This window comes from Heteronotia binoei, chromosome 5, assembly GCF_032191835.1.
Source record: "Heteronotia binoei isolate CCM8104 ecotype False Entrance Well chromosome 5, APGP_CSIRO_Hbin_v1, whole genome shotgun sequence".
NCBI classification, from domain to species: Eukaryota; Metazoa; Chordata; class Lepidosauria; order Squamata; family Gekkonidae; genus Heteronotia; species Heteronotia binoei.
The window spans coordinates 123863339-123875906 of NC_083227.1; the positions used below are offsets into that span (position 1 = coordinate 123863339).

Consider the following 12568-nt stretch of genomic DNA (forward strand, 5'->3'; position numbering starts at 1 on the left):
TGGAAGAGAGATACAATAAAATAGTATAGTTAATCTAATATATCAACTAAGTTGTTCTGTGCAAGTCAGCCAAGCTCTCACTTCTTTCTTATCCTTTAGCCTGTTTGGATTGAGGCAGGGTGGGGTGGGGGAGAGAAAGTTATGTTTGAATCCTGAGGCTTTAACTATTGGCATAACTAATCACTAATAATTAGAAAAAGTTGCCAGGGAACCACACTAAGACTAACAGGATTCATGTATAAATTAGCAATTCTGTTCTTACAGGTGTTCTCTTCTTTTTTTTTTTTGCAGAGGATATTGACAAGGATCTTGTGATCTAAATTCAGCAGCTTCCACATCTGTTACCAACAACTCCACATTTTCTTTCATGTTTTAACCGTTTGGGGTTTTTTGTTTGTTTTACTGGGGACAAGGTGCTAATATAGATCTAAACATATATTAACGGTGCTAAAAAAAAGAGAGAGACAGAAATTTGTTGTTAGTAGCCTAATCTATACCACTAGATTACCCTGCTCACACCTGTGTGTTTCTCTCAGGCCTTTGATTTGATCATATCAGTACAGAGAGAAATCTGTTTCTGTTCTAGGCTATCTACATCTCCTTCTGACCTGCTCATTTTGTGTGTGTTTTTAAAATCCTTAATATGGTTTTGCCTATTCAACTCTCAGGCTAAAGTATTCCAGACCATTAACTCCCTAATTTTCAGAAGGCAAGTAAGGGAAGGTGTACCAAAAAGTATGTTGGGTGATTGGGCTTTCCAAAGCCAACTGATGCAACTGTTAATGAGAAGTTTAGGTAACCTGGATTGTATTCACTAGTAGGATGGAAAGAGAGGGCAGTGAAAGAAGCCTGCAAAATCTAGAAGGGCAACTTTATAAATGCTTTTTGAATGTAGCAGAATTGGACATATGCTCGCACCAAAGGAATGATTAATGAGAGCAATCAAGTTGTATGAAAAAACAGTCTTGTACAACCCCCCTCTAAAATAAAACGTTAAAAATGCTACCTGCTTCATTGATGCTGACTGATGTATTCTTAATTGTTGTATTTCCTTTGCTTTAAAAATTAGATTTGGTGCTGATCTCTGTTTGGTGGTGGTTTGTTTACTTGTTCCTGCTGTGATTCATTTGTAACTGAGAAGCATGGTTGAGGGGAAAAACACATTCCCCCATTCAAACAGATATAGAGGTATAAAAAACCAGAAAGGAGCGTTATGTATACTTATATCAGGTTTCTGAATTGATTGATGACTATGCAAAAAGGCTGAGGGTCAGCTACACTTCAACCTTTCTGGGGGTGTGATTTTGGCCTTCTCTTCATTCCCAGGTCTTTTCTGAAATACCCATCTGCTTCAGGCAGCTAGTTTTAGAAATAATGCTTCTACTCCAAAAGACATGTATAGTACAGTTTGCTGTGCATCTGCACTTGGGGTGATTCTTAAAACTTGGGTGGGTGGGAATTGTTTTCATATGAAGGATACTGCCAATACCAAAAAATTTAAAAAGTAGACTCACAGACTGAGAATTCTCTTTTACTTCTAAATGTTCCCTGTGCCATTTGTCCCCACAGTTTTCCACAATCTGAACAGTCAGAATAACCCTTGAAATCTCTATGCCAAATAAGACTGAAAATGTTTCTGTGGAGTTTCAAGTCACCCTCTTCTCAGGGAATCACATGTGTGGCTCTTTGCTGCAGACTAAAATGTGTGTCACTGTATTTCATTTGAAAAATTGTTTACCTTATATTTGACAAACTGGTGAAAACAGGCACAATTATATGTGAGTCTGACTGAGAAACAGGGACTACAGAGGTAATTGTTTATGTACTTGCTGTGCTGAACCCAGGTGACATCTTTCATTAATATATAAACTTTCAGGGCCTACCTGCATTCCAGATTGACATTGGTTTTATTATTGTTTCCTTATCCCCAGAACCGCGTAAAATGTAAATTTGTGAGAGTGCTGGCAGTTTCTAACAGGATTCTCCATCTCCATACCGAACTACAATCATCAGGATTCTCTGGAGGAATCCATGACATTAGTATAAAGCCAATAGGAAGTGTTTAGGTCAGATGTCCCCTTAAAGTTTAACTCTAGAACTGTTTATTCAAGTGAACAAACCTTATACCTATTCCCTCCCTTTCTTTGATTCACAGGAGCACTCTCAGTGAGACGTAGGAATAAGAACTGGAAAGCAGCTTGACTTTGAATTTATTTATATGCGGGGGATACAAAAGTCTCTGTAGTTAAATAGAGGAACACATTTCACGGAAAGTTGAGTACAACTCAAGCTTCAGTCATAAATGGAGAAAGTTTAACATATCTCAGCTGTTACCATATAGTGCAACCAAGAGTCCAGCAGTGGAATAAGCATCTTCTCTGAGAAGGGCAATGGCAGAGAGCTGATAGGTCAGTGCAAATAAATTATAAGTAGAGGGCACTTTTTGCCTGTTGCAAGAAGCACCAAATGCTGAATTGCTGCTGAAACTCGCAAATGGAATCACACATTTCCTGACAAGCTACCCCCCAACGACAACCAGTAGCTTGGTGGTGATGTACATGCTTTATTTAGAATAAGTCTCAGGCTCCATCTATGCCATTTCCACTTAAAGACCTTCAGGTTGCAGAGGTTGGAAGGGAGCTCTTCTTGAGGTTCTGAAAAACTGCTGTGGCCAGAGCAGATTATACTGAACTACTGAGTATAAGACAGATCTATATGTTCACAGGCTATTTTCTTCATTCAAAAAGCTAGTGCAATATAGTGAATAGAGGACAGATGAGGACTGGGGAGACATGACTGCCTACCTGCTACCTACATCTTATGAAGATAAAATCCAGGTAAGAAGAATGTTTGAGTTCCTTGGAGGAAAAATGGGATATAACTGTGACAGTACTCCAGATGTTAGAACAGCTTGTGCATCTCTCCATGGAGGAGACATTTGCCTCCCTTCCTCACACATTACAGCAGTGATTGCTTCTTCTAAGGCACAGAGAAGCCCTAGAAAAGTGGAAAGGGGCTGTAATTCCACACAAAATTTCCTCTCATGTTCTGCAGACTCTCATTTTCAAACATACTAGATGGAAATGGAAAGAAAAACAAACTTGGTGTTATAAAAACAGATGGTGTTGGTTATTTTGGTCAGTGCAAAGTCCCAAGCGCTAGCCTTTGGTCAGTGCAAAGTCCCAAGTGCTAGCCTGGGACTCTGATGACCTTGGTAAACCATTATGTCACCAAGAGTTAGTCAAGGATATAAAACTGTCAGTGTTTATTTCCCTCTAGCTACATCATCTCCAATTTTCATGTATGCTGGCATTCTGAGCACCAATGCCCAGTGAAGAGCTCATTCACTGAGCCTGAAAATCCCAAAGGTACATATAACCAGGGACAAGAAACAGAGCAAGAGAGACAACTCACGGGAAGAGTAGAACAGGGAAGGAAGAATCACATATGCCACTCTGAGCTCTCTGGAGGATCAGCAGCATGAAAATGTGCTGGATAGTTGAAACGCTTGCTCAGGTTGAAATCCCTGCTCAGTCATGAAAGCACACTGGTTTCAGCCTTATCTTCCTCACAGAGTTATTGCAGGTAAAATGGCAGAGGAAAGAATCTTGTAAGGCACCCTGAGCACTTTATAGGAAAGGGCAATAAAAATGTGTGTATACATCTTATATACATTTTTATATAAGTGTGTATGTGTACATAAACAAACATACATCTGGAAACCAGAAAAAACTTGCAGCATCAGCCGTTCCATTTCCCTACCTTTGCTTTTCCCTCTCTCTTATCGCCCCTTCTCTCTGTCTCTGTCTCCCACTCCTTTTCTTACTTTATGTCTCATTCTTTCTTATGCCTTTTTCTCTTTCCTCTCTCCATCATTCTACTGTCATTCTTCTCTTTCTCCCTTCACCATCCCTATAACTCTGTCTCCCCCATTACTCTTTGTGGCTGTACTGGGGGAAGCCACATGCAATTTCCTCCTCCCCACTTTCTTGTGGGCCTGTACCCAGAGCAATTCTCAGGCTACCATGCCACTGATGCTGGGCCCACTGCAGGTTCTGAGCTGCTGTGCCTCAGTTTCTGGCTGCTGCACCACCGGTACTGGGCCCAGCATGGCTTCTGGGCTGTCATGCTCCTGGTCATAAGCAGCAACTGAATCTCCTCTGTGTATTTTTTTTTTTATTTCCAGGTTTTTCTGCACATCTGGGGAGTTTCCCAAGCATGCAGAAAAATCTCTTTAGCCTCCATGTGGCTGTGGCCTTGATCTGCAGACTTAGATATCCACAAATTGCAGCCACAGGTGACTAATAGTATACAGACAACTGGGAACCAGATGGACTTGTGGAAAGCATCTTATTTCTCCTTCCCCCATTATTTCCTCTTTCCCTTTCCTGAAAGCCCCCATAGTCCCCCCCACAGCCTCTCCCCTTTTCCAGCTTCCCTCTTTCTAGGGTTGCTCATCAATCTCCAGGTGGAGGCTGGAGTCTCCTGGAATCACAACTGATCTCCCAACTACAGTATGTCACAGAAGTGAGTACACCCCCTCACATTCCGTAAATATTTATCTTTTCACGTGACAACACTGAAGAAATGACACTTGGCTACAATGTAAAGTAGTGAGTCTACAGCTTGTATAACAGTGTAAATGTGCTGCCCTTTCAAGGACAACTCTTTCAACAGCTATTGTTGACCCAAGGCCATTCCAGCAGCTGCGTGTGAAGGAGTGGGGAATCAAGCCCAGTTCTCCCAGATAAGAGTCCGCACACTTAACTCCTATACCAAACTAGCATACCTGAAGGACTGCTTCCACCTGTATAGTCCAGCCTGCTAGCTAAAATCCTCTTCTGAAACCCTTATCTCTTCATCCCCACTTTCAGAGGTTGATGGCCCCTGAGAAACAAGGCTTCTTCAGCAGCGGCGCTTTAGCTTTGGAATACCCTCGCCCATAAGGCTCACCCAGCCCCTATGCGACATTCCTTTTCACTCAGGCTTCTAATTACATGGTTTTATGTCTTAAACTATTTATGATTTCTTTCTGGCCCAAGGATCACTTTATCTACATCATTCTAAGTTAATCAATTAGTATTTTAAGCTTACAGGGATGCAGTGGGATATGAGCATTCCACATAAGTGAATTACAGGATTCAATTGGTGAGCTCATTGCAAAATCAGTGACGCCTCTGCTGACATATAACTCTAGTAACACAACCATATTGATGCAGCAAAGGATTCTTGAATGTTAAAGCTCATAGTAACTGTAACCAAACTGGTGAGACCAAGGAAAGCCTTCCTATATCCTGTTTCTCAAGCTGTATTTCAGGAGCCTCACCCTGATGTCTCCAGTGTGCTCCAAATGTTGCACAACTCGGGATTTCCACAGCTCTGAAAAGCAGTGTGAACGTTGGGGAGGGGGAAATCAAAAGTTGTGAGAAACAAAGTGAAGCTGGAAGAATGCATCTTCTTTTGACGCGCACACACACACCCCCGTCACACAAACACACGTTTCTCTCCCTAAGTAAATGTATTCAACTGGGGAAAGACAACAGTAAGAAGTAATGGCATAACCTGCTTACCAGTCGCTCCCTCAGAGCCAAGGGTTCCCTATCTACATCTGCAGTCAAAACAAGGGCAACGTTCCATCCAATTGAGCAGCGTGCTGAGCCCTCCCTCCGAACTAACAGCAGTCTACCAGACAAACTCCCGCTCTTGTTCCAAACCGCGCCCCCCCCCCCGCGCGCGCTTTCTTTCAGAGAAACCCTTTCCAAGCCTCCTCCCCCTCCCTGTCGCCTTCTGCCGGAGTCTGCCCCCATTTCTTGCAGGGAAAGGCGGAGGCAGCTCCGAGAAAGCTAGAGAGCGCCCTCTCGTGGCGCATTAAGTCCAGGCTCTCCTTACTAAGTCCCAACCTCCCCAAAAGAGGCGCCACCTAAATATAGTATGTATAAATAAGCAAGCTTCCTCCAGCAACATTTTGAAGAGATTTAAAAAACAAACACACACCTAAATATACAAACAAATACAGCTAGAAGCTTTTTGTGTTGTCACATTTTACTTTGCAAGGAAGAATTTTTTTAAAATAAGGCATCTTTCTCCTAGCCATCTAAAATTTGGTGGGGTGGGGTGTGAGAATGCAGGATCTCTTGGGTAATTCCGCACTTCATCCCAGCAAATGAGGGAAGCTAAAGTGGGAAACAGTTATGATTAAAGAAAATAATTACAAGTTAATATAGAAATAAAGGGAAAGACTGTAAACACATTAAAGCAAAAATTTAAGAAATATTAAATGTCTGCATGTTGTAAGAGCAATGAAACCTCCAGGAACAGAACAGTTTAGGGCTGCCAACCTCCAGGTGGTCACTGAAGATCTGCCACTATTACAACTGAGAAAGATCACTTCACCTGGGAAAAATTGCCACTTTGGAAGGTGGACTCTACAGACCAGGAGTGGCCAAACTTGCTTAATGTTAGAGCCACATGGAATAAATGTCAGATGTTTGAGAGCCTCAAAACATGAACATCAGATATTTGAGAGCCACAAGACATGAAAGATGGGAGGAAGGGAGGCAGGCAAATAGATGGAGAGAGAGGGAGAGGTGGAAAGAAAGCAACTTTTAAATGCCTTATTCAAGTTGGTCGACAGGGTAGTGAGGGCTTCGAGAGTCACACAATATGTGTGAAAGAGCCACATGTGACTCCCGAGCCACAATCTGGCCACCCGTGCTATAGACCCTATGGTAGACTCCGTGGATTTTATGGCCTTTGAAGTCCTCCCCTTCCCAAACCACACCCTCTTCAGGCTCCAGCCCTCCAAATTTCCAGGTATTTCCCAACCTGGAGCTGGCAACCGTAGTCCAATTACATAAAGCTCAACCTACTGTAGGGTAGCCAGATCCCCAGTCCAGCCAAGGGATCCTCCAGTCTTCAGGTTGCAATCTGCCAGCCTGAATCTGGCTGGTGGGAGAAATCCCACCCACAAACAAGGACATTGTGCGATGTCCCTGACATGATGCCTCTGATTCAAATCTTACCATTCTTCTCAGCTCCTGCTGTATATGACTCCTCAGCTTCATATCTTTTCCTGAGTTATATTTTAATCAAGAATTTCCCTTCCTGTTGCCAAGATTAGTCATTTCTATAGTTTTCTCCTGATAAACTGCCCAACTCTCAAGTATTCTTTTACCTTCTGTTGTAATTTGTTTCTTGAAAAGAACCCATTTCATGCTATGGGCCCAAAACGGTATAATTGGCCTGGCTTTAGAACCAGCAATTGAAGTCTGATCATGGATACCAACAGAACTTCAACAGACTATAGTGTTGATGTAAAGTCTGAGATTAGTTCCATTTGAAATTGTGGAGTGGTGCCTGTTTTACAAAGAGCTGACATATCAGAGATTCTACTGATGTCAGAAAATCTTCAATGTTAAGCCTTGGAAGAAAGCTGACTTGCCTGGTTTCTAGAAAATCTAGAAAATCTCTGGTTGTTTTGTAAAAAGTTTCTCTTTATCTGAAGAAGATATCAAAATGAATGATATAGCCAGAATCCTTGTCTCTGCACGATTTTTGTACTTGGTTTGCAACCAAGATTCTTTCTACATGATTTTTTCATTTGACTTGCACATATTGCATATGGAAAATTGATTGAACTTTTCACATGATTTGCTAATGAATTTATTGTATATTTCAGCATGTAATTTTATATATGAGATTCTCTGATAGTAGTGATTGTGTGAGATTAGATACAATAACTAAATACAATGGTTTTTACATATATATTTTTTGTTATTATTAGCATCCTTTTTTTCACAGTAATTTTTTCTTTGGCTAATACTTTGCATACCGTGATCCTTTCGTATGGTGCATCAGCCAGAGAGCCCATAAACTAGAAAAGGGCTTTGTTTCGTTTGCTCTGGGAGCCTTGGAAGCAGTCTCACAACCCAGGCTGAGAGTCTTGCAAGAGAAGGAGTTTAAACAGGGAAACAGCATGCACCTATGAGTGATAGTGTGTGGCTAACAGTTGCTTAGAGTTGGCAGATGTACAATACCTTTTGTGTGTGTTAAGTGCCATCCAGTTGCTTCTGACTTACTGTGACTCTATGAATGAATGATGAGCTCCAAAACATCCAATTGTTAACAGCATAGCTTAGGTCAGAGGTGGCCAAAGGTAGCTCTCCAGATGTTCTTTGCCTACAACTCCCATCAGCCCCAGCCAGCATGGCAATGGTTGGGGCTGATGGGAGTTGTAGGCAAAAAACATCTGGAGAGCTACCGTTGGCCACCCCTGGCTTAGGTCTTGCAGACTGAGGGCCGTGGCTTCCTTGACTGAATCAATCCATCTCATGTTGAGTCTTCCTCTTTTCCTGCAGCCTTCAATTTTCCCTGGCATTACTGTCTTTTCCAGTGAGTCCTGTCTTCTCCATACCAGACCTTTAATGGCATAACAGTTGCGAATAAAAATACACAGAATATAAAATTTAAACATTGGAGATAAAATCAAAACAAAACCAAGGTTACAGATGCATTCATACATGGTCAAATTTAAATTTAAGGATGTTAGCCAAAAATTTTGCCACAACCTCGCTAGCCTCCCACTCAGTATCGATCAATAAATAATAACAGAGTGGCAGAATAGACAAATCTGGGGAGAAAGAAAGCTTGCAAAATAAATCTTTACAGAGGTTATGATAAATGGAACAATCAAACAATATATGCTGAATTGAGTCCAGAATAATCGCTCCTCAGGAACAGAGTCTGTCGCCTAAAGGGACTCGATGAAATCTCCCTTGTAAAACTTTGGAGGGAAATGCATTTAGTCTAGCCAACATAAATGCCCTGCGATGACTTGGAATGGTTAAGTCTGATAGATAATGGGGCATTTTGCCACAGAAAGCATAAAGACCTAAGGATGCTGGAGAGCAAATATAAGGGTCTGTTGGGCATAGTTTCATTTCCTCCAACAATCTCAATTTAATACATCTGAAGGTATATGACTCATCAGATGAAAAAAAATCATCAACCTCTATCCTCAACTGGTTAAGTTTGGACATAAGCACTGCTGACCAGGATGAGATATATGGGTCTCTTTTCAGACTATCAAGAAGGCTGCTAGGATCTGTTCTAAAGTGAATTTTGAGCCAGAATTTAAACACTGCAATCCAGGCTTTAGTCTCCACCAAAGACTGACCCACTACAAAGCAGAGAGCAAAGTAGGACCCACATTTTGGCATACCAAGAATTTGTCTAAAGAATGAGGCTTGAATGTCCTCCACTTTCCTGGTAAATGCTGAGATCCATATAGGGATAACATAGAGAATTTGGGCTAGCGTTTTAGCTTTGAACACTTTAATTGCTGCCAGAACTGATTGGTTGCCCCAGGCAAAGAAAAATGGTTTAATTTGAGCAACCAAATATTTAGTCAAGTTGACAGTGTTGTTACAATGTAAAACCCAGCTTAATTTATGACTAAAAGTGATCCCCAGGTATTTAAAAAATTTTGTTTGCTCAATTGTTGAGTTGCCAATAAACCATCTCTGTGGGCACCAGCAATTTGAAAAGACAACTACTTTAGATTTGGCATAATTGATAGAGAGTGAATTACAATTACAGTAGTAGAGAGTGAATTACAATTACAGTGAATTATAATTACAGTAGTCATAGAAGGCATTCAAATACCTTTGCAGGCTCACACGTGCAAGAGAGGATGGTAGTATCATCGGCATAAAGTAATAAGGGGACCGCTCAGCCTGCTAGTTTAGGCGGATGACCATTAATAGGATTCAAAAATTGTTCCAGGTCAGTTAAAAATAAATTAAAAAGATGCGGGGCCAGCACGCATCTTGTTTAACCCCCTTTAATACTGGAATTGCTAGTCAAGTCACCACTAAAAGAAAATTTCACTTGGCAAAAGGTGATGGAATGAAGTTTCCTCAAGAGAAACAGCAAACGAGTGTCCATTCCCAGGTATCCTAGCTTAATCCATAGTTGGGCTCTATCTATTGAATCAAATGCGCCCTTCAGGTCAATGAAGGCAGCATATAATTTTTTTGTCCTGGTATGCATATCTTTTTCAGCAAGGAAGGCCAGAGTACAGCAATGGTCCATAGCAGATTTGCCTTTGGAGAAGCCAATCTGTTCAGGACCTATGATGCTATCTAGGCGCATCCAGTCAGTTAATCTAAATGTTTGGCATACAATTTGCCCACTACAGATAATAAACAAATGGGGCAGAAATTTTCTGATAACTCCACCCCCCCCCCCTTTTTGTAAATTGGGATAATTATAGAATCAAGCCAAGAATCTGGGATGGAACCATGCAGATCAATAAAAGAGAACAATTTTACAAGGGGCAAAAGCCACCAGTCGGCAAACTTTGTGACTACCTCAGCAGGAAGGCCATCGGGGCTCAGTGCTTTACCCACTTTTAAATCCTTCAATAAATCACTGATTTCCTCTATAGTTACTGGAGGCCAGACTGGCATATCAGTAACTATGGGGTTTACTAAGATGGGAGGGGATACACATGGAGCAGCAAAAATATCTTCTCATAATGTGACCAAAGTATGCAGGGCTTTTTCTGTAGCAGGAATTCCTTTGCATATTAGGCCACACACCCCTGATGTAGCCAGTCCTCGAAGAGCTTACAGGGCTCTTAGTACAGGGCCTTCTGTAAGCTCCAGGAGGACTGACTACATCAGGGGGTGTGGCCTAATATGCAAAGGAGTTCCTGCTACAAAAAAAATCCTGAACGTATGATAGCCTCAGTTTAGACATTTTAGCTTCTAGGGAGAGTTCAGGCTTGATCTGATCTAGAACCCACTAATTTGTCTTTTTGGCAGTCCATGGTATCTGTAACACTATCCTTCAGTACCACATTTCAAAGGAATCTACTTCCTTCCTGTCAGATTGCTTCACTCTCCAACATTCACACTCATATATAGTAACGAGGAATACTATGGCATGAGATAATTTGATTTTAGTTGCCCAGCAACATCTTTACACTTAAGAATATTTTCTAGTTCCTTCATGATGCCCTTCCAAATCTCAACCTCCTTTTGATTTCTTGGTTGCATTCTCTCTTTTGGTCAATGATGAAGCCAAGAAACAGAAAATCTTGAACAATTTTAATTTCTTCATCATCTACCTTAAAGTAGATGATGAAGAAATTCCCCAGTAGTCATTACTTTTGCCTTCTTGATGTTTCATTGTAATATTGCTTTGGCACTTTCTGCTTTAATCTTTACCAGTAGTCATTTCAAGTCTTCACACACTGGTAGATCTGCTCTTATTATGTTTGTTTGGAGAAATTGTTTATATTGAGACAGATTAACCAATATGTTTCTTGTTTACCATTGGTTTTTCTTATCTCTCTACTTTTTATGTTATTTTAAATTTGATTTTTTTTCTCTGTTTGAAATACGCAAGTTAGAAGGATAAAGAAATATTTGTTTTTTATGCCTATCTAAATGATGACATTGTTAAAATAACAAGTCATTTTTTTATTTTTAATATAGTTAATCTTATCCAGTAAGTTCTGTGTTGAGACCTGTGTGACTTTTTTTTATATCTATGTTTGCTGAAGAAGAATAGTTCAGACTTAAGTAATAGTTTCGTAAAAAGTGTATAATGGTAAATGAAGATGGTAGAATATAAGGGGAAAATTCAATACTTGCAGGTAGAAAGAATTAGGTATTTTGTTTTGAGGTAGAAATGTAACTGATATATTTGCAGCTTTCTTTGTTTCTGATTTCCCACTCTGTACTTCCCCCCCTTCTTGTTATGCTTGTGCTTATGCTTTTTCTCTTTGTAGTTAAAATTAATAAAAATTATAAAAGCCAGTTGCACCCAAGACTATTACTGCCCCCCTGGATCGTTTCAGCGCCCCCCAGGGGGCAATATCACCCACTTTGGGAAACACTGATCTACACAGTCAAAAACTTCCCTATAACCTATCACGAGCCCTGATGAGGAGGAGCTGGAAGGGTTAACAGACCTGGAAGAGTTGCCAGCCAGTTCCTCAGCTGAACAAACAGCAGATGGCCCATCAATCACTCTCCAGGCACCAGTATCAGCTGTTGAAAACCAATCTCCTCCAAGCTCTCCTCCTCCCATCTCAAGAGTTTGAAGCAGGCTCCGGAAAGAACTTTCAGAGAGAAGGCATGAGGCACTCTGATGCTTCAGATCTCTCAGCCCTGAGTTCTAACAGAGTCACTACCACCCAGGGAGCAGGCTGACTGAGACTTCCATATAGCTCCTACCCAGGACCTGGTAAACTTGTGGAAGCAACACGTCTATTCTCTGCCTTGCATCCACGCTCCTTCCTAATCCTGACCAGCTTGATTTCCTTGGCACACTGATGTTTTGGCTTTTGGACATTGACTTCTGATTCCAGTTTGTGATTCTACATTGGTGACTTGGCTCCTGCTTGACATTCTGGACTTTGACCTTAGATTGGCTTTGGACTTCTGCCTGCCTGCACCCTGAGAATGTGACAGATTGCTTCCACAAGACACTCACACCACAAGATGGATGAGGAGGCAAGCAGTCTTGCTTATTCAGATACAGCACCTCACTCAAATGG

The 12568-nt window shown here is 41.2% G+C and overlaps 1 protein-coding gene across 1 annotated transcript in view; it reads left to right on the forward strand.

Moving 5' to 3' along the window:
- The window catches only part of SPARC (secreted protein acidic and cysteine rich), a 38202-nt gene extending 37121 nt beyond the window's left edge, over positions 1 to 1081 (forward strand). The window contains exon 10 of the mRNA XM_060240298.1: positions 292 to 1081. Within this exon, the coding sequence (XP_060096281.1) occupies positions 292 to 320 (29 nt within the window). The 3' untranslated portion in view covers positions 321 to 1081. The remainder of the gene's footprint in view (positions 1 to 291) is intronic.
- Positions 1082 to 12568: the final 11487 nt, after the last annotated feature.